Below are 22,888 nucleotides of genomic sequence, written 5' to 3'. Positions count from 1 at the left end.
TCCATTCACTTCCACGTTAACTTACAACCGTTGCATTTTCATTTCCAACACAGCCATCTTCTGTATAAGTTTGTGGAAGTCATCTGTAGAGAACGGAGGCATTTTGCTACCAACTAGCTTAAGCTAAATAGCATGCAGTAGCCTTCCAGGCTTTAGCTGTTGCTAGGCCACGCTACTGTAAGACTGAGGTCGTCGTAAAAATGTTGAAATATGGCTGAAACCCTCCGTTTATTTATGAAGATGAAATGTCCCAGTGATAAGTTAATGTCCAGGAGCCGCTGCTCGAAGTTTTCAGAGAATAAGAGTAGGAAAATCAGCATAAAAAGTAAGCAGAGGCAGGAGCAAGCAGAAAAGCGTCTGCACTGTAAGAAAGATAAGAACCGAAGTCCAAAGAAGAAACAAAGCAGAAACGCCTCTCTGAGAGACTGTGTTTATCGAATTACAGTTAGAGATGTGACATAATTTTACTGTAAACAAGTGTTTACTTATTAAATTACCAGGAAGCTATATGTCAATTCTCACTCTATAAACGTACGCTGTATTAGGCTAAACAATAACACACTCTGAGAGGTGATTCAGGACATGGTTTGTGGTTAAAACGGTTTCAGGAGCTGTTATATGTCAAGGAAAACTACTGAATGTTTTTCTATTTCTTTCCACTCTTCTTTTTCTTTAGTGGTGAAGCCCTTGATTGTGGAAGATACATATCTTCTCTGCACTGCACCAGTACTTCAAGATGAAGGAATGTGAGTATTTTAATATGTGAAATGTGTATGTGAGTTCTCATAGGACACCAGCTACTCATTACAGTTGAGACATTACTGCTTTTGTTTTTGCAGGGCAGCAAACCTTTATGTCAGCATGAACGAAGGTCTCAGTTTCATCTCCAGTTCGGTCACCATTACCACTGTGGGCTGTGTGAGTACAATTTAATGTACCGGCTTATAGCTTTGAAGGCATATTATAGTGGGTAATGGTGCATTTAAACTGGTAAAAAAGCACTAACAAGTAAGGATGCTGTTATCCAATACTCAGTATCAGCATCAGTCCTATACTTTCGAAATAATTGGATATCGGAGGAATAAAAAAAGAAATATACAAGCTGAAACTTTCTGAAACAAATGTATTCTTATTCTAAACTCTCAGGTTTAAACAGAAAGTTGTATTTTACATTTCATTGTGAATGTTTAAAAATGGTTGACCAATCAAAAAAGCTACAAAGGATTCTGTGTGAAAAGTGTAATCAAAGAGATTTAGCAGTATTGCAAAGTGAGTCGGGTTGCAAGATTTGTACTTAGTCCTTTAAAGAAGTAGTATATTAGTTTCAGAGTTTAAACATAATGTTAATTAGATTGCCATACATTTGTTTGCATCCATACAAATGTATCATAAGCAGCTTAAGTTTTTAAGAAAAGAAAAAGGACATGAGACATCAGACTGGTATCTGTTTTAGCAGATACTTAACGTTGCAGACGCAAATCAATTTAAGTGTTTCAGTAGAAGCTGAATCACAGTCATCATGTACTGATTCCATGGAAGATAAAACCAAAAGATTTCTTCCCAAAACAAGCATTACGCCATTAGGCTTCGTGAAGTGGTTGAGGTAATGCTCTGAATGTTGAGAGAGTCTGTGTTGACGTGTCTGTCTCTGTCACAGTCTGATGGGACCATCCTGGCCATAGCGCTGCTCATCCTGATGCTGCTCCTGGTCCTGGCTCTCCTCTGGTGGTTCTGGCCTCTCTGCTGCACTGTGGTGAGTTCTCTTAAAGGTCTCCTATTATACTGTTTTTCATCAATATATAATAGCTCTCAGATATATACAAAACATGTCTCTGAAGTGTTTGGCTCCAAATACCAAACAGATCATTGCAGCATTACCCATAATCCCATAATCCCCTCTGTTTCAGCCCTGTTTCAAAAGTGCTGATACTCTGTCTGTTACTTTAGATCAGTGTTTCTCAAACTTTTTCATACCAAGGACCACTTAACCAATAAAAAAACACTCGCGGACCCCCTAACTCCACAAATATCCCAAAACACATCAATTTTTACAAATCGACTGAAAATGGTACAAACAGGTGGCAACATCTGTGACGAAGGTGTTGCACTGGGCTATATCGTGTAATCAAAAGTGAAACTTAAGTTCGCTCCATTGTGGAGATATTCCCGCAAGAGTGCGGAAAACTTAAATGTATTTATTTTAGAGCCGGGACTCGATTAAAAAAATTAATCTAATTAATTAGAGGCTTTGTAATTAATTAATCGAAATTAATCGCATTTTTAATCAAATATACATATTTGACCTGAGAACAGTGAGAAGCAATTTTCACATGGATTTGACTCCAAGTGGTCTACAGTCGAGTGCAATCCAGTGAGCCAGGGAGTTGGTTATTTTCTCAGACGTGGACTTCCTTATCCTGGCCCTGAAACCAGTCATCTAGTTGAGTGTGGGTTGGGTCAGGGTGTGGTTCCTTGCACTCGGAGTCGGGCTAACGTCCACGCTAGCTGCTACATGCTTTGCATTTAGGTGATACTTTAGGCTTGATGTGCTGCGGTGATATGCAAATTCATTTTTGCATAATTTGCACACAACCGTGCTCTTGTCGACGCTTCCATCCGTCCGTTTTTTAAAACAAAATTTCCCATCCACGGGGCCGACCAAAGCGGTCTCATCAGCTTGTTCGTTCATGTTTGACTATTGTTCACCGTGGTTTGTTGTTGTTTGAAGTCCCATGCTGAAGTCATGGTGCTCCAGTATAATCGGTACGCCTGAAACTCATCCAGTGAGAAACGTTCCGCTGTGCAAAAATAAGTGCGATTAAAGTGCGATTAAAATGCGTTAATTTTTTTAACGCGTTAATTTTTGTGTAATTAATTAATCTTAATTAACGCGTTAAAGTCCCGGCCCTAATTTATTTATTTAAAATGTGAAATGTTACCAATATACTCACGGACCACTAGGGGGCACACTTTGAGAAGCACTGCTTTAGATGAAAATAAGGAGCCACGCCCCTCTGAGAGATATTTGGTTAAAAAGAACACAATAGGCGCTTTCACACCGGAGTACTTTTCCCGTTTAGTTCCGATAGTTCCTGGAATTTTGCGTTCACACCAAAAAGAGTATTTAGTTCAGAGAACTTTTACCCCCATTGTTAGTGCCTGCTAGAGAGGTGGTGAGGAGGGAGGAGAGAAAAAAGTACCAATTTCTGATTGGCTGGGCGAATTGCAAACCACGGTCCGTAAAACTCGCCATTTTATTTCCTCGCATCAGCATTATTAGCATTAGCATTAGCCCCGCGCACCAATGGAGAGAGACTAACTTATGGCAACAAAAAAAAAAACATGGGAGCGGTGGAGATGAGGAGGTGTCAGCGTTCTGGCGATTTACTCGGAAGGCTTCAGTAGAAGCTGCTGGGAGTCCCAGCAGCTTCTACTGAAGCCTTTCCCCAACTCCGGGGACTTCCGGCCGGGGACTTCGGGTGGCATTATACGCCGTGAAATTGTTTGCGGCCTGCCAGTAAACCCAAAGCAGAAGAAGAAGAAGTGACGTCAGCGGCTTCATTTGCCTAATCTTCCCTCAGGGAACTTATTCCGGTGTGAACGCGATCTGTACTTAGTTCCATGGGGGTGCTAAGTGCTGGCACTAAGTACGGCAAAGTACTTGGTGTGAAAGGGCTAATGGTGCTCTAGGAGGAGATTCAGGTGATAAGCTGATTGGCTAATGGTTACCAAGCCAAAAAATCGTTATGATATCATAAAGTGTCCAAAATCTGATCAGCTCATTTTCAGACAGGTTTTTATAGAAATTGATCAGGACAAAAAGAGAGAGAATCTTTTTTCCTGACACTTTCAGAGTCTCTTTCCACAGAGGGGACACATGTTGATGTAGAAGAGACATGAAGAAGAGGGGACACATGTTGATGTAGAAGAGACATGAAGAAGTGGACCTTTAAACACCAGCACACATGCTGCTCTCCAGATATCTTCTGGTCTTCCCTCTTTAAAACGAACAGATGTAGATGTAGGTAGCTTCAAACACTTATGGAATGCGTTGTTTCTTGCAGACATTTGGACACAGAGAAATGTCTTTTCCAGGTTTGTTTTGTCTGGCTGACTCCCTAGTCTAAGGCATCTCATTAACCTGAACATCATGACCATGGTGAGAAAATTACAGTCAGTGAATGGTCTTTTTGAATTCCTGCAGCTGAATTTAGTCCACAGCCAGACGAGGTCAAGGCCATCGTGTGTTTAAGTAATTGTGCTGCTGTAGAAATAATTTGTGTTTCCAGAGGTCACAGCCTCCAAGTCTCACCTCTCGGTATTACTGTAGTGTATTCACTGGAGGACTATAACTGGTAAAAATAAAAATAAATACTCCATCAGTAATATTTAGAATTGTCAGCTGGTGATGTGGAAACCAAAGCTTTAAATACCCGGTTTTGGTTGTTACTTTTTGGTCGCAAGATAACTCGTCATAAATAAAAAAGGTTTTATGATTAGTATATTTATTTATAGATGACAGCCATCTGCTCTAGCTACAGTAAAACGAGGAAATGGTTGAGGAAAATATCTTTGCCAGTATTTAGACAGTGGTCCACCTGCCAGCATCGCAATATCTCACATTGACGCTCGCTGTCAGAATTTGCATTCTCCTTCAAATGAAAAGCTTGGAGTCTCTGCAAGATCCAGTCCAATGTGTCCAGCGCTGGATCGGGAAAGTTGAGAGCTGCCAAACAGAAATGTCCGCTTTTACAACATGGCTGTTTCGTCTATGAAGTTGCAAATTCAAGTCTGTGCGGTGATTCTGTTTAGGAAAGTGATGCAAGGTTACCATGGGGAATGGTCTGGTGTGCCAGGGGTTGGAGAAGCGCGGAGGAAAATCCCAAATAAGAATCAGAATGGCGTTATTTGCCAAGGGCTGTCCGTGTGTTTTTTATATGATGAAAAACACACGGACAGCTCATGTGAAGAAGGGGAAAGACACAAGGGCATAGTGCGGACTAAACTGTATGTTCAAATATAAATGTTTATGTGATATTAATCAGCTGCAGACATATGTATTAAGCATGGATAATATTGCTTCTTATAGAACGGAAGAGCAAACAATACAGTATTTATGAGCATGTAACGGCCCGTCCACACAGCGGCGTGCGCTGAAGCTTGCCGGTGGGCGTGTCTGAAACTCGACCAACAACCAATCACATGAATCTCCCGCCCCTGACACACAAGCAGCGGTTTGATCGGCTAGAGCTTGTACTGGCATATGATTCGATTGGCTGACGCTTCTGCCGAGGCGTCAAAAGTTGAACATTGCTCAACTTTTGCAGCGAGCCACGCCAGCTACGCTCCACGTCGCTTCCCACAATGCAGTTCGGCGAAAAGTGACGTCACCCCATTCAAAGTGAATGGTGAAGCGTCAACGCACGCCGCTGTGTGGACGGGCCGTAACTCTTTCCTTCTCCGAATCAACAACCTCAGGCCAGCAAAACAATCTGGAAAGCATATTTCTTTGTCCGTGCATCGCTTTTGTGAAGTAGAGATAGGAAAAAACAACTCCTCAGCCATGTGTTGTTGTGTAACCCTCTTGTTGCACACGGAGGATGTTGTAGTTGTGACATGCCGATCCTACGAAAAAAACATTTGATAGATGTGTGACTTTTCATTGTTTTCTGACGTATCACAATATTCCACCAATGCTATTTTCTTTTCCCCCCTGCACAGATCATCCACGAACCCCCGCCTCCTGCGGAGGAGGAGAGTTCGGTAGGAGCGCCATCGTCATTGTTTCTTGTGATTCCAGATTCATTATTAAAGAATTAGACAGCTGCCAGTGTTTAGGTTGTGTAAGTCCTCAGTTTATCCAGACATTCGAAACCTCTATGACCATGAGGCGTAATTCCCTTCTTGGCAATAACCTCAGATTGGACTCATTTGGTCATTCATCCAATGTGAGTTGACGCCCTCTTAGAACAACAGTGACATCCTGACCCGAAATGCTTTTTTCCTACTCATTATGTTGTATGTTTTCCAAATCTCTCTTCCTCTGGAGTTCTTTGGACTTCAGATTCAATAAAACTGACGAATAACATCAACACAATCATGTCATTAAAATACATTTTGACTGCTAACACTCAAAATGCAATACGAGTAGGCTGACATGCAACTGTGGGATGCATCAGGCGGCATTTATTTGCACCAAATATAATGAAAATAAGGTTTAACTGGTAAATCTATTCCAAAAGCAGACTCGAATAACAACCGAGGCCTCACATCCTGCTATGAGTCAGACTGGGTTTAATAAAGTACTAAAACATAACAAGTTGGCTTTGTGATCTCCTCTGATCCGGAAACCAGCACACAAAGAAGAGATTTGAGTTAAGAGGGGAGAAAGAAGTATTTACTGTTGACCAATTAAAGGGCATTAATAGTAGCTCATTTACCCATTCATGTAAAAACAACACATTTCCCTTTTATGGTGCTTTAATTTTTAGCTAGCTCGACTGTCAAATGGCTTATTTCTAATTATATCATAATAAAATGTACTTGCTGTCACTTCTCCACAGGATGATGAAGACTTTGAAGGCCCTAAGAAGAAATGGCCGACGGTGGATGCATCCTACTACGGAGGAAGAGGAGTGGGGGGAATTAAAAGGATGGAGGTGAGATCAAGAACATCTCATGTATTGAAAAAAGACATTCTGGTGTTATTTCAAAAGGATAGGAACCGTAGAAGCAACATGCTGAGATGTTAGATGTTTATCACTTGGGTTGCTGAAAGCTTCTCTAGAGTTGAAACACTTTCAAAAAGTTTAACGCTTTAAATGAAATTCACTTCACTAATTGCCCTTCACTGAAATTAAGCATGTTATCGATATATTTCAAGGACAGATTCATAATCATACCCATCTTGCTAGGTGTATTAACATTTCCACCGTGATATTTAAAAAAAAAAAAAGTATTGATATCATGTTGATATGCCTATGTTGTAAAAGTCCTTTTTAAATCAGTTTTAACTTTGGTTAGGGTTACACACTTTCTTTTCACCTCCTACACGTACACATGCGAGCGTAACTAATTAGCCAACAAAAGAAATAAAGCGCACAATCAACAAATATAAAGATGACTAATAGCATTACTAATTATTTTCAAACAAATGTGCTATAGATCAGTGCTTCTCAAAGTGTGGTCCGCGGACCACTGGTGGTCCGCGGACCACTGGTGGTCCGTGAGTATATTGGTACAATTTCACATTTTAAATAAATTAATAAATTAAAGTTTTACGCACTCTCGCGGGAATATCTCCGCAATGGAGCCAGCTTAAGTTTCACTTTCGATGGTATGATATAGCCCAGCGCAACACCTTCATCACACATGTTGCCACTTGTTTGTACCATTTTCATGCGATTTGTAATGTATTCTAGAAAAACGATGTGATTTTGGATATTTGTGGAGTTAGGTGGTCCGCGAGTGTTTTTTTATTTGTTAAGTGGTCCTTGGTATGAAAAAGTTTGAGAAACACTGCTATAGATATCTCTGTCAGATTGTTAGCATGAATAAATTGGCCACGTTAGTTGTTTAGTTGAAATTGTTACCGCCCTAATAATGAACCCTTTTCCCCCTAAATGTCCACTTAAGTACAACATTAGATGTTTTGAATGATACGTCATTCGACCCTCCTTATGCTATATGATCAGGTCCGCTGGGGGGAGAAAGGGTCCACCGAAGAAGGAGCAAAGCTGGAAAAGGCCAAAAATGCCAAAGTGAAGATGCCTGATCAGGAGTATGTGGACGCACCGACGCGGGTCCTCAACAACGGCATGCAGAAACCCCCCGGGCCCAGGAAGTGGTACTCACCCATCCAGGTACGAAACCAACAGAAACAGCCAGGAGGATGATGCGTTAGGTCACATGCTCTTTCAAACATCCTCGTTGACAACATCTCAAAAGGGCACATACATACAGGATTCAAGATTCAAAGATTCAAAGGCTGAATCGTACAGTAGATGAATGGAAAATGGTAATATCTTAAGCTTACAATATATTCAAGACATAAAAGGAAGAAAAGACAAAGATAGTGTATTAAGTACGGCTCATTGCAATACTTTGTAAATATGTGGACTGTAAACTGATATGGGTGCTATCAACAAATAATAAGGACTGATGAGTTTCAACTGCTCAACATTAAAAAAGCAATGGAGGAGGATTTGGGAGATAACTGTTTGAAGAAGTCAGGGAAAGCTGCTCAGCTTTCATTAATCAAAGCATTCATGGTTGTTTAATAGCATGCGGAGACAAATGTGTTTCTTTCTTCCAGCTGTAAGCATGTGTACTGCATGAAGTGAAACATCTGTAACAAATTACTCCATGACAATGTGGCTGAGGAGTTATTAACACGCTGCAGTGGAATTAGCATGAGATGTGTTAAGGTATTAGCGCTAAGGTGACTATTGGCACACAGTCCCATCCTGCAGGACCAGCAGGGGTTAAGGGAGCCGCTGTGAAGCCAGCAGTCAGCGGGGGATTGATAATAGGAACCAGACTCCTGTTGGACTGACCTCCAGGGAGCGGAGCTGCACAGCCAGCAGTTCTGTGAGGGAAAACAGCTGCCCTTATCCTCAAAGTATTTACTCTTTCAAAACTATGAAGAGTCTGAACTGAAACCCATTTAGTTGGTCACTGTGAAGTGGCTTTAGGGATTGGATAAAATGGGTAATTTCACTGCAGTTCGGTGAGGTTTAGAGCTGTGACCAGGAGAGAAAACAAATCGATTGATAGCAGACAATGCATCTTAAGAATAAAGGTCGATAATTGCATTGGTTTCAAAGTTCGATTTCTTCTCTTTTTCCTTAGAGCAAACTGGATGCATTGTGGGTGCTTTTAGGAAAAGGCTACGACCGTGTGTCTGTAATGAGACCTCACCCGGGTGACAAGGTAAGAACAACTCAAAGCTGCACAATCAGGCATGAAGCGTGCACGCTGACGTCAGACCTGGGCTGCGTGTCAGCATTTGGCAACGGACAGGATTATTTTGTATCTGAAAATGTTGAGAAAATTAACCAGCTGTTAGCAATGAATTGTGCACAGCTTAGAGGCTATTTGGAAAAGCTGCGGTGAGTTAGGATTTAGACTGAATACAGTGCGCTGCAATGTAAAGACGTCTGGGGAAGTCATTATGAAAATGTTATTCTTCACGGGCCAGCTGTAGCGGGGGGGATAACAACGTGATGACCTGTAGGCTACAGTTGGCAGCTGACGTGAAGTCTGAGACTCTGGGATCTACAAGTCTGAGGGAAGCCTGCATATAATAATGCCTAACCCACAAGCGTTTATGTACTCCATCTTACCCTGAGTAAGACATGGCGATTTAAGAGCAGCAGCCATTACCCTCAAAGTCAAAAAAGATTAGCAGAAACTTTCACATGTTTTGCCAACTGTACATTTCACATATTTCCTATACTAAATGGAGTCTGGTTCAATTGTGAATGTACAAACAATCCTAAAATGCAATGTCAGCTGTTAAACACAGGCCTTTAATAGTTTGGGGAAAAGCTGGTTTTCTATTATTTTCCCACAGCTGAATAGCACACAGCTGCGTTGACACTCAAGAAGTCAAGAAGAGTATATAGCTGAATTGGGAAGGATGGAACTCATGTGGTCATGGCTCAGAGAAGTCATAATCATCGTCAAGTGCTGCGGTTTGAACCCACAGGAACACATAGAGGAGGAATAACACTGCCCCGTGAACATTTGATTTATTTGAGATACTAACTATGATATCTCAAGCTGATGTGTAGTTTGGCAATGTGCTTTAAACCACGCAATACATGTAATCACATATGTCTATCTGATGTGATGGTGCAGGCAGTGCAAGCCTTACAAGTAAGGGATACACTGACTGTATGCCATAGTACATACAGTGTTTTAAAGATGTCAGACTTGGTAAGTGTTCATTTGAACGTGTTTCCTAAACTAGCAGACAACAACATCTTACTAACTAAAATCTGATATGGTACCACAACGTGTTGCGTTACAATAACTATGGGTTTGGCTATGATTGAAACGATCATGACATTCTCCAAGAGTGCAATGTACAACAGAAGTGGATAGCAGGAAACTACTTAGACATACAAGAAAAAGGAAATACATTTGTGCAAGTAGAAATTCTAATTAAGTAGACTATGGAAAAAATAAAAAAATAATGTTAAGTTAAATAAAATATTGCTTATTGTAATAGTGTATAAATATGTGGACGGTAACAGATGTAAGGGCTACAAACAAATGATTTTGTTTGTAGGCCGCACGCCCGTACGCACGCACGCACACATATTTTGCATTACAGTAAATAGAGTTTGGCTATGATTTAAGCTTTGTCATCTTTTCAGATAGATGTAATACTCTCTTGTTTACTTGCCAAACAGTCAGCAAGGCCAGTGTGTCTTGGTTCCAGGTCACATGCAGTTAGTATTGGACATGAAATGCAGAATCAGAATGCTCAGATTGTGTAAGCAGGGAAGCTGAGGCCTGCCGGTGAATCACCAGCCTTCAACGTGAAGCTGCTTTACTCTCATTGAAACAATGAAGTTATATTCAGAGTCACATCCCTTGCTTTTCTCCCCCAGTACACTCAGTCCATCTAACACACCGCTCTGTAAACTGAAGTGCACCAGAGAGTCCTCCACTCCATTAAGCAGAGTCCTCCACTCCATTAAGCTCTTCATTAGTGCACTGGAAAAACAGCACGGCTCTAGCATCCTTGATGATTCGCAGTAAACAAGCTCGCTCTGGTTGCAATTAGGAGACTCTTGTCAAAGCCCTGCTTTTATAACTTCCCCTGAATGAATGCAGTGCTGGGAGGGAGGAGGCCGGTTGCATGCCTGAGAGAAACTAAAGTCAGGTTCCCGTCATGTGTTGTAAATATCTGAGCCTCTCAAAACGAGTGTGTTCAGTAATTAGTGAAGGAATCAAACGGGGCACATAGCAGGAACAAAAATGCATTAGATATCTTTAAACAATTCTCTATAACATATTGCCATCAGGATTGACAGACCTTCTGGGTTTTCCATCAGAGGTCTTTTGGCCCCGCTGGTTAATGAGAGGCACAGAGCAGCGCTGTCATCTCTTATCAGTCCAAAGCTACTCCCTGATCCTGCAGCTGCTCCCAGGGCGGAGCGTGTTTCTGGAGTATGATCGTCTCTTTAGCATGACCTCACGTTGCTTTGGACGGGGGGAGAGTGATGGCAGGTCCTTTTGTCAAGTTGAGTAGAGCCCACTAGCAAACCTAAAAGCAAGAAATACAGCATTCGTAGAGGTGTGTTTACATTAAAACATGTAGGTGTGTGTGGACAACTGGAAAGACTTCAAGTGTGAGTCACAGAACTGCTGGATTCATCAGTCCATGTGAATTGTGACAATACGCAGCAAGGGACATTTTTATATCTTCAATACAGCTGTGAAAGAAGAAAAATGTGTGTGTTATTTCAAGCAGCAATGACTTTTTCCAAGATCCAAGACTATGAAGTTAATATTTTTGACAAAAGAGGTATTGAGAAGCCTCCAGAACAGTTAAACGATAATGTATCCCCACATATGGTTGTCTGAATGTGAATGGTGACTAACATAGTAGGTCCTACAGATTATTTCAAAAGAAGTCTGATAATGTATACAACCCTTCTTATGTGTGGCCTTAGTGCCTATTGTTGTTTTATGTTATTCGTTCCCATTTGTACTTGTCTATGACATGATATGTACCTGCCGCCCATCATAAGACCTGGATTCCTTTGCAGGAGATATTCGGTTAAATATAGGATAGATACAAAAATGTGGTGAAGAGAATTTAAAATGTTGTGTGGGGATAGTTGACCATTTAGAATGACTGAAATCCAAGTAAAACCCTCTTTCGGATGCCATACTATGCTCATGTATCCTCAGGTTCATGTGTGTGCCACTACTGTTACATGTTTAGATGCTATGTTTAAAAAGTCTCCCAACGGTGGGAGAGAAGCTTCTTCTGGAGGGAACTTTGGTATTTTAGCCTTTGCAGACCATTAACATGCACTAAAACAGACACACTACAGGAAAGGGAAAAACCCGAAAAGCATAATAAGGCCCTTCAACGGAAAACATAATGACATCTTATTTTATATTACAACTTTGTTATGTCACTAAATGTTCCTCTAAAATCTGTTTTCGAATTTCAGGGCAGATGCATGAACTTCACCCGCATGAAGTCTCCCTCTCCTGCCTACCGAGACTACAACCAGCACCCATCTCCCATCTACAACCCTCCCAAAAGCCCCCCTCCCCCGCAGGGCACCCTCCCTCCGAGCCCCAGCAGCCCCCCGTCATCTCCATCGTTCTCCTTCTCCAGCCTCCCACTGCTGCCTCCCACCCCTCCTCCCACCTGCTCCCCTCCCAACACGCCACCTCCTACCCGGGCTCTTCCTCTGACCAACCTGTACATACCTGACCCTCCAGCTCTTCCTCCCACCCCCCCCACCCTCCGCCTCGCCCACTGGTTCCCTGCCTCCTCTTCCTCAGGCGCTTCCTCCTGGACGCGCCCCTCCACCTGCCCGTCCTCCACCTCGCCCCGGCCTGTAAAGCTCTGGGAGCAGAGGGTGGAGAATTGTAAAGGATTTTATAAATTATATTGAGTCCCCTCAACAATCAGCACATGACCGCCCTTGATTGTACCTGCGAGGACCTGTGAGCGCCGTGCCTTCCTGCCTTGTGAAGTTGAAGCCGTGAGGACTTGTTTTCAGCTGTTTGTCTACAGCGTACACTAAGACTAACAGTGCAATTGCTGATGCTTGAATTACACAGACATTCCCTAAACATGAGGTCATGCAGGCCGGCTGAAAGACATTTGGTTCATGGTCCTCGGAGCTGCTGCAGGCCCTGTTGTCCCCTGCATGCGCACGCACGATCGGACGCATCCCGAACAAGCAGAGGAACAACAGCTTGAACTGAAGCCTCTGTACAAGGAGGACATTATGTTACACTAAAGTATGTGTCTATAACATTTCCTGATAAGAGATAAGAGACTCAAGTTGCAAATGTTCCAGATACATTTAGGATGACTTAGAAGATTCTGAAAACACACATTTGTGTACTCTTGAATGTTGAGCGATTGCATGCAATAATGTTTAAGTTGTTCTCTTTATAACATGTCTACCTTGTTTTATACAACATAAATGCATTTTGTTTTTAATTGTCGAGTAGACACATTTTTGAGGTTAGCAAACATGCTGATTGTTCAGCGTATTGAAACAGCAATGCAACCTTTTTGTATGCCATAGTAAACATTGTGGGTCACATCTGGGCCTTTCTTGTGCTCGTCGTCAAAGTGAAGAATGATTTAAATTAACTTACCAAGATGATTGTGATCGCTGCACATGCTCCACCTATTATGTGGATAAAGAGTCAGGGGAAAGCTGTGCATCATCTTCCACACATGGCCTCGAGCAAAAGGGTTTTATCTAAACAATACTTTTGATATAACCATGTGTGTAGATAGATATAGATGCTTGCGTGTGTGTCAAATAGAAAGAGGCTACTTTACGTATTGTGACATTTTAATCCACTTAAACAGAATCATCTGTTTTCTTGCACAGTGTGCTTTTAGTTCCTCCAAGCATGGCACATGGTGAAAGCAATGCCGTCTCATGGGCCATAACAAGTCAAGTTTAGATTAAATAAAAGTTGATATGAGATCAGAGGAGTTGCAATGGCCTGCTCCTCAGAGTCTTGAATGTCACGGCAAAACTCAAAGGAACGTTTTCAACTTTCCAGCGATACAGTCGAATGCTTTGTTTGTCTCCTTCAAAATGAAAGTAAACAATTGAAATGTACTGAAGTGGATTCTGTCTTTCTCTTTAAATACAATTACTCATCCGTAGACCATTGTGAAATACTTGCTGACAATATGAAAACATGGGGGGTGAAAACTCCACTTAAAGATTGTAGCCTTTGCAGACCCAAAAACCTATAACACACTACAGGAAAGGGAAAACCCCAGAAGGAATAATATGGTTGCTTTAAGGAATGTCTACAACATGCCATTCATTCTACAGTAAATGGAGATATGATGGTAAAACTCTAATTGAACTTTTCCTCGTATTTCCTTTATATAACAGTAAGAAAGAAAACTGATATTGTGACTGGGATCACCGGGTTTACAAAGTGGGCAGGGGCTGTTTGCAAAGAGCACAGAGCACCTCACTCCCTCGCTGTGATGGAAAAAAGGGAGAACAGAATATGCAGAGCATGGCTAACTAATCCCAGATGTTCATATGTTGCATTATGTCACATGCACGAACGGAGTGAGCTATCTCGGAAAATCTTAGACACCATTTAATCCTCAGGAAATGTGGACAGGCTGCTGGGAAAGTGTTTGCGACAAATTCTGGGGACAGTGGACAGGACCGAGAGAAATAACGATCTGCAGCTTCTGAATGTTTCAAAGAAAATGACTTTGATTATGATTTGATGTTGACAATCTGCAGGGACATTTCAGATCAAGTTGTGAATATTCAATGCCAGACAAACCAGTAGCGTAGGCAGAAATGTACTTTAGGGTGGACCTGTAAAAAATAGGGTGGGCCAGATTTTTCTTCTGCGCATCAGAAGCTAACAACAATCCCCGCCGGTACCGGTGGCAGAATACTTTTGGAATACTTTCTTTTTCCATAACAGATGCGGGTATGTTTTGGTGAACAGGAGACACGCATTTTACTGTTTTAATGGCTTATCAAGAACTCAAACACGACATCTTGGGGTCATTCTGGACAGCTCTCTCGTCTGGTCTTCAACCTTCCTAAATTCTCCCACACCACACCGCTCCTCCGCTCCCTCCACTGGCTTCCGGTAACTACTAGAATCCACTTCAAGACACTGGTACTTGCGTACCATGCTGCAAATGGATCTGGCCCTTCCTACATCCAGGACATGGTTAAACCGTACACCCCAGCACGTGCACTTCGCTCTGCATCAGCCAAACAGCTCGCTGCACCCTCGCTGCGAGGGGGACCCAAGTTCCCATCAGCAAAAACACGTGGGTTTGCTATCCTGGCTCCAAAATGGTGGAATGAGCTCCCATTGACATCAGGACAGCAGAAAGCTTACACACCTTCCGGCGCAGACTGAAAACTCATCTCTTTCGACTCCACTTCGAGCGATAGAACTATTAACAAAGCACTTATATACTAATAAAGGACTGGCTTATCTAAAGCCAGTTGAGTAGCACTTGAAATGTTTTTGCTCTATGAAACCTGAGGTACTTATATGATTCTGTTTTCTTCAAGTTTGTATTTTGTTGGTCGAACGCACTTATTGTAAGTCGTTTTGGATAAAAGCGTCAGCTAAATGTAATGTAATCTGCACCACACATAAAAAACATCACCCGGACTGCATTCTTTGTACTGTCTTAAAACCTTTCCTTAGAATATGTTATGAGTTGTAAGGTGTCCTTGGGTGCTTTGAAAGGCGCCCCTAAATAGAATGAATTATCATTATTATCTGAAACGATGTAATAACTTTTAAAACGGTTTCCAGTCACTGTAAGGAATCTTGGTGTTATATTTGATCAGGATTTATCCTTTAACGCCCACATAAAATCAATTTCAAGGACCGCCTACTTCCATCTACGTAACATTGCAAAAATCAGGCATATCTTGCCTCAAAACGATGCAGAGAAACTAGTCCATGCATTTGTTACTTCTAGACTGGATTATTGTAACTCTTTATTATCAGGGAGTACCAAGAAGTCAGTCAAGTCGCTTCAGTTGATTCAAAATGCTGCAGCTCGTGTACTAACCAGAGTTAGGAAAAGGGACCACATTACTCCTGTTCTGGCTGCCTTACACTGGCTCCCTATAGAACACAGGATAGCATTTAAAATTCTTCTTCTCGCCTACAAAGCCCTTAATGGGCAGGCGCCATCTTACCTTAAAGAACTCATTATACCCTACTGTCCTACTAGGGCATTGCGTTCCAAGAATGCAGGGTTGTTGGTTGTTCCTAGAGTCTCTAAAAGTACAATGGGAGCCAGAGCCTTTTCTTATCAAGCTCCACATGTGTGGAATCAGCTTCCAGTTTGTGTTCGGGCGGCAGACACCCTATCCGTTTTTAAGAGTGCGCTTAAGACCTTCCTTTTTGATAAAGCTTATAGTTAGGGCTGATTAGATTCAGCCCCTAGTTTTGCTGATATAGGCTTAGTTTGTCGGGGACATCTTACTTCTTCCTTCTCTCTGTCTATACCCGTGTACTCTCATGTTCCGATTAACCCAGCTTCCCCACATGTCTTTCTTTTTGGTGTCTATATACGCCGGGATCCGGAGTCATGGATGATCCTGCGGTCCTGTGTCCTGAATCGCGAGCGCTGGATCTTGAGTCGTGGCTGTGGTCCTGGATCATCGGTCCTGGATGGATATCCTCGTTGTGAGGGTCTAAGGACAGAGGGGTGTCGTATTGTCATACTGATATTCTGTACACACTGTGAAGACCACTGAGACAAATGTAACATTTGTGATATTGGGCTATATAAATAAACATTGATTGATTGATTGATTGATTGATTGATTGATTGATTGATTGACTTGCCCCATGCATTCAGCAGCAGCAGGCCATTCACTTGGATTTGATCCCGTTATAAATGTCATCATTTCGACAATAAAGAAATGCTACATAAACGTTATCTTGCACATTTTATCTAACCATCTCCGTTTCTAACTTTCAATATATTTTAAAAGAGATCTCTCTCTCTCATCTGCGTGCGGGGGCGGGGCCTCACAGACACGCTGCAGCTCTCTCTCGCTCACAGACACGCTGCAGCTCTCTCTCGCTCACAGACATGCTGCAGCGCAGTGTGCACACAGTTCTGCCGGTAATGAATATTACATTTCCCACCAATAATTCCAATAAGTATTCCAAAATGTATTCACTTCAGGTTTACGAAAGTAACTGTAATCAGATTACTCGTTATTCAAATGTAACGCCAGCTGAATACACTTGATTTTTGTATTCTGAATACGTAAAGCCGTTACATGTATTCCGTTACAACCCAACCCTGTGTATATCTCTCCGGTAGTCCACCAGCAGATGAAAAACACCCACCTCTCCGCCTCTTCCAAGGGACGAGGGAACCGTGCGGCAGAGTTTCCGTTAACATTTATTTTCTTTGGCAGCCCAGCAGCAGGAGAGGTGGGGAGAGGGAGGCGGGCTTATTTAATCGTTATCAGAAAATGATCGTATAGATCGCTGCTAGATGAGGGCAGTGGGGGCTCTTCTTGGAGTCTGGCTTTTTAAAAAAAAAAAAAAAGTTCATTAGTGAACTTTGAGCCATCATTTATTTTGCAGGCAGCTTTCTGCCTCTCTCACATTATTATGGCGCGCGCCGGAACCAACAATCAGTTTTACCGTAAATGAGTTCGGTTCAGAGGACAAAGCACATACAACATTAATTAAACTCGATATTTGTTCACTTGAATTTCACTTTGAATTCTTGGATATTCTCAATGGGTGAATACATTTTTTTATAATAATAAAATAAAAAATAAATAGGCCTAAATACTTTTTTTTTTCTTCTTTAAATGACACTGAAGCTTTCTCAGTGTGGGTCCATGAGTAAACTGGGTGGGCCTGGGCCCACCCTGGCCCTATGGTGGCTACGCCACTGAGACAAACCCAATGCAAGATGTCTGGCGTCTGCTGCCAGCTTTGTTTCCAGGCTGTGTTAAGAATTACAGCACATATCATATGTCCAGCATATACTTTATAAACATTACATCACATATTATAACTATTACACAGACGTCTCCCATATGATAAAAACCCAACAACAAAGGCACTGTTATACTGACTGCTGCCTTTAAAAAGAAAACCGCAACTTCTTCAAGACATTTGGGTGCTGTTCTTCATCAGTATGAAACATTCAGATGTGAGATGAACCACCACAGACCTTAATAAGTGACTGACAGTTCATTTAAGATTGTCTCCAGACTTTGTCAGCACTATTAAGTGAGGTCAGCTTTTCTGGTAAACCAACATTCACAAGTGTCTGGTCTAGTTTACGTAGTTGATGACATTATCAAAAATCATCTCATAGGCTATGTGTTCACTGAGATCACCCAGTAGTTAAACTCTACGAATATCCACAATATCATTAAAGTCACTTCTTACACAGTGATACGATACCAGTATACCGTTACAGCCCCACTTGCTATGAGATCACAACAATCGTAGAGCCATACCGAGCCCAAACCTGGAGCAGCACCCATTCTTGAAACACACCTAACTTTGAACTCAGCATTCATTTTGATTTGTTCAGATATAGACAAAATATAAACACCTTGCACTCTAACTGGGCAAAACCGCTTCTGTGGCAATGTCCTGCTACAGTAGGTGTCTCCTGAAGCACATTTTTGAAATAGGACATACACTGAAATACCAGCGTCTTTGTTAAAATAAATAAAATATGTGCCAAAAGAAGAAGAAACACAACAGATTTCTCATTCCCATTTTCCACTTATAGAGTTTACCTTTTGGTTTATTGGAAGTAAAACACAGGTGTAGATAATCACGTAAACATGGCTTTGATCAAGGCCGGATTAGTACCTCCAGGGGCCCCTGGGCACTGAGCACCCATGGCCCCCCCAACCCACGTACCAACAAGTAACACCACGCCTACCCAATCCTACCAACATGACCAAGATTTAGAATTTTCAGTCAATCTGGCATGCAAATGGCACACCTATTTGTCAAAAGCAGGGACGCAGCCACATAGTTCAACCAAAGTAGGTCTAGCCTTTTGCCCTTTCAGTCAGGAATCACAAGACAAAGATACAATGGATAAGATCTCAAGACAGTGTACGGCTCAAGAAGACCTAGGTAATATCAATCAAAACCTCAGAGCAGCGCCCATTTAATGCCAAAATATGACTGGCTGGCTGTACAAGAACACGAGGAGTTCTATTAGTCACAAACATTGAGAGTTACAAAAGTAAAATATGTAGTGAAATTGTGTGGTTGCTCAAGGGTGGGGCTGTGATTCGGCTATACACCGCCGCCGCGTAGTAATAAAGTTGAGCGCGTACATAGTGAGACCTACAGTACAGAGACCTACAGTAATTTGACCCTATAGAAAATGTGTGTTATTTATGGCGAAGAGTGAGTGTAATTTAAAACAATGTACGATGAGGGAAAAAAATATATAGATATATACTTTTTATCTTGTCACTGCCCAGGTTGCCCATATGGTTAATCCGGCCGTGGCTTTGATCCATTTAGGTGTTCAGGCTCTTGGATATCATTGGTGGCTCAATTGGACACAATGGACCCATCGTTAGCGTTATTGAATACACCTGTGCTGTGTTCCATCAGCATACTTCAGCCATGTCACAGAAGATCTCGTTGGTTAAAACACCTGCTACCCGTTATCCAATCACAAAAAGCAGCTGTGTGTGCTAAACTACGCCACAGCCATGTGCTCTTTGTGGTTGGAGAATGGAGGACGTTTTTCATCAGAGCGGTGGCCAGCTTCAGAAACTACTCTGCAGCTGCACTGGAAGACATCATTGTGGTTAGTCAGTGCAGCGAGATCTTGCTGAAGGTTGCACTTGCCTTCACCAACAGCTTACCGTTTTACCTCTCCACCCTGCTGAGCCTGAATGCATTCCTCAGGCTCACGCTGTGTGCTGTTCTCACGAAGGAGGCAGGACCAACATGGACGCTCGAGCTGCTCCACCTGGGCTCCATCAGACCTTCAGAAACAGCTGTGTGTGCAGGGGAGGAGGGAGAGCTGTTCGGTGGTTAAAGTCAGCGCTGCATGTCGGGCCTGATCTCTGCCAACGTTCACGCTCTGTTTGCATGACCATCATCCTGACCCTGGCAACTCGCCGCTTAGACCCAGTGCCTCCACCATGACCATTTATTTAACTTTTAATATCATACAGAATGTTATATAAGTTGATTTCTACTGCCTGTTTTCATTCTAATAAAATGTTGACGTTTGCTGGCATCTTTGTCAGGATGTGTGGCACCAGGGACGTGCACAGGTACGGGCTAATGTTGCCCGGGCAACGGCCCTTTTGAACTTTTTGGCTGACCTGCCCCTCTGGAGAGCGAAAGTCTTTTATTTCTGTTGTGGGCGAATAAACATGATAAGCCCTCAATTAGTATTGTAGAGTCTCGCTACGATAAAACACACCTTGTCAGCGCTGTCATCTGCCCCCAGTCACGTGACTTTGTTTACAATCTGACAGCTGAAAAGCAAATGAAAGCCCTCCGAGTCCGGCCTCATATGGCTATGGTGATCATTTGGTGGCCAATCCTTGGGTCAATCTGTCCCCGGAAATGTCCCCGTTTTTAAATATGCTTTTAATGATTTTGAGTTTTCTCATGGCAGTTAGAGTATTGGCTAGTTGCACAAGATGGCGTCTATCAACTTCCGGCGGCTGGGTGTGCGGTTGTAAACTTCCGGTCTACAGTAGAGCGGTATAATCCATGTAGGGTCCAATTATCTGTATTGGCCAGTGTTAGGTAAGTGCTGGTTTTGTACCCTACATCTATGTTAAGCTGTTCAACATTCTACTAACACTATTTTATGTAGTTATAATACATTGAGAGAGCTGAGACAGGCTATACAAGCGTATCTGTTTGAATGTTCTTAAATTACAGTATTCCAAACAGCAGAACTTCTGTGTATGTGATGTGACTGACAACCTGACATGGTTTAGCCTTTTCCCACACCTACTACTTGCCTGATCAGCCTGCTCTCAGCTTTCTCATTTGTCTGTGTTATATTGAAGCAGTGTCCTAAATGTAAAATGACTGACATTTTGTTTTAAGAACTGCTCACCTGTGGAAATTGCAGTGGCAAAGTGTTCCTGTGTAGCTGGAACAGCATTCTGCAACCACAATGTTGCACTGCTGTTCCAGACCGCACAGGCGCACACAACTCCACACTCAACCTGGCTGCTGTCCCCCTGTCCTCAGCTGCACTGAAACAGAGCAGCGATGGCACAAGCCAAGAACCATGGTAAGTACAGTATGTGTTCACAACCAATCCACGGTTTAATGAGTATTTCCTTTGTGCCAAGAGCTGATTTAGTATGTTGCATCAACAACCTTTTCAATTAATTTGACAATTCTTTTGTAAAACCAAAGCAGTTTACAGTTGCTGACGGTGTAAGGTAATATGTATTGTCCTAAGTACTTGTATGTAGCCTGCTACAACTTTGTGATTGTTGTCCGAGTGTAAAATTGTTCTTAAAGTCCTAATTATCATGTAAACATGTTACAAGGCCGTGCGGGGGGAGCTGCCAGACCCAGATGTCCTCAAAGTCAGCGAGACATACAAGGACTTCTCAGCAGACATCGCACCACGAAAAAAAAACGAATGGCTCACTACTCAACTCAACGACTAACACTCTTTCAGAGGATATGTTGGAAATGCACACATTATACATATTTTTTGCATCTACTTTCTGGATATTGTACATATTTTCATCTGGTATATAAACTAGCATTACTTAAATATGCAGAGACTAATTGAAATGTTTAAATATGTATTTCCCCCCCGATATAACATCAACCTATGTTTTGTAAACGTTTATTAAATTAATCTGTAAAATGTTATCATATTGTGGATTTATTAAATTATGTATGCGTTTGTTTTGAGGATATAATTCATTAGTACCTAAACATAGTATGGTAGAACTGCTTTTTGTAATGAAATACACAATTGGTTTGGGAGCAACAAATCTTTTAATCGTTGTTGCCCAGGCTTGCCGAAATGAATGGAAACTTATCTCCCGATTATAACATTAAATTGTGTAACTTGCTGCTGTTAAATACCGTCAAACTATGTGCTTTATGTGCAATATATACATATGCCATCTTTAATAACTAATATATATACCGGGCTGCTAAATCCTAAGAACTGCTGCAGGATTTGATTTGTATCTCTTTTTTAGCATATTATTTATTATATTATAACTTAGTACTTTTTAACGCAAGATATTCAACACTAAGCTGTCTGTGGCTCTTTCCTGCTTCAACGCTGCAAATGTCCCCTCTGTGGGACTAATAAAGGTATTCTGATAACGGGACGAATTTGTACAAAGGGGCACACAGCAATGTAGTGCCGACTTTCTTACACGCTGGAAGGCCAGTCGCTTTTCTTTACCCCGAAATCCGCTCATTCTTGCTCTCGGTGTGACATAACAAACTGTAAAAACTCTGTCCTCAAACCGGAAGTACTCAGCCGCACACCCAGCCGCCGGAAGTTGATAGACGCCATCTTGTGCACAGAGCCTATAGGGGACAAACCTTATTATACATCTATGGGACAAACCAGGGGACTTTACTTCCTCTTGACACCGTCGGTTATTTACAAAAAAAACACCTAAATACACTTGTTATTGTGTTTCTGTGTCTTTTCATCTGCTCCGTAAACTCCCTCACCGCTCTCCCTCTTTTCTTGATCGCCCTCTCTCACATACGGGAGAACACTTCACTGTCCCGCTTCATTGTAGGATTTCTGCCATGTCTCAATAATTAGATACCTTACCGGCATGTGCTCATAAAGAATGATAAGAATAATGCGTATTGAACTGGTTTAAATCAATTAGTGAGTTTATTTAAGGCACAGCCGTTACAATGGTCAAACTACATTAAAACAGAATTGTCCGCATTTTGTCTTTAATATTTACTAACATTCGATATGTTAATGAGATATGGACCGCAAAACAAAAAATGTCCATGGTTTTAATTTCTTTTTTATAAAAAAAGTTCTTACGTTTTCGGAGGAGTGGGAGGCCCTTTTTCTAGTTTAGAGCAATAGCCCCTCCAAATGTCTGTGCACATCCCAGTGTGGCACCTTCACAAGAATGCA

General features: G+C 42.0%; 1 protein-coding gene across 1 annotated transcript in view; it reads left to right on the top strand.

Annotated features, from left to right (window-relative positions):
• Positions 1–13,825, top strand: part of LOC117453067 (anthrax toxin receptor 1-like) — a 38,691-nt gene extending 24,866 nt beyond the window's left edge. Inside the window, 9 exon segments of the mRNA XM_034091924.1 lie at positions 677–746; positions 840–918; positions 1,658–1,753; positions 5,722–5,763; positions 6,564–6,659; positions 7,695–7,862; positions 8,851–8,931; positions 12,198–12,490; positions 12,492–13,825. Of these exon segments, the coding sequence (XP_033947815.1) occupies positions 677–746; positions 840–918; positions 1,658–1,753; positions 5,722–5,763; positions 6,564–6,659; positions 7,695–7,862; positions 8,851–8,931; positions 12,198–12,490; positions 12,492–12,597 (1,031 nt within the window). The 3' untranslated portion in view covers positions 12,598–13,825.
• The last annotated feature ends 9,063 nt before the right edge of the window (positions 13,826–22,888 follow it).

This window comes from Pseudochaenichthys georgianus, chromosome 9 (assembly GCF_902827115.2).
Source record: "Pseudochaenichthys georgianus chromosome 9, fPseGeo1.2, whole genome shotgun sequence".
Lineage (NCBI taxonomy): Eukaryota > Metazoa > Chordata > Actinopteri > Perciformes > Channichthyidae > Pseudochaenichthys > Pseudochaenichthys georgianus.
This window is presented reverse-complemented; position numbering and strand designations above follow the sequence as displayed.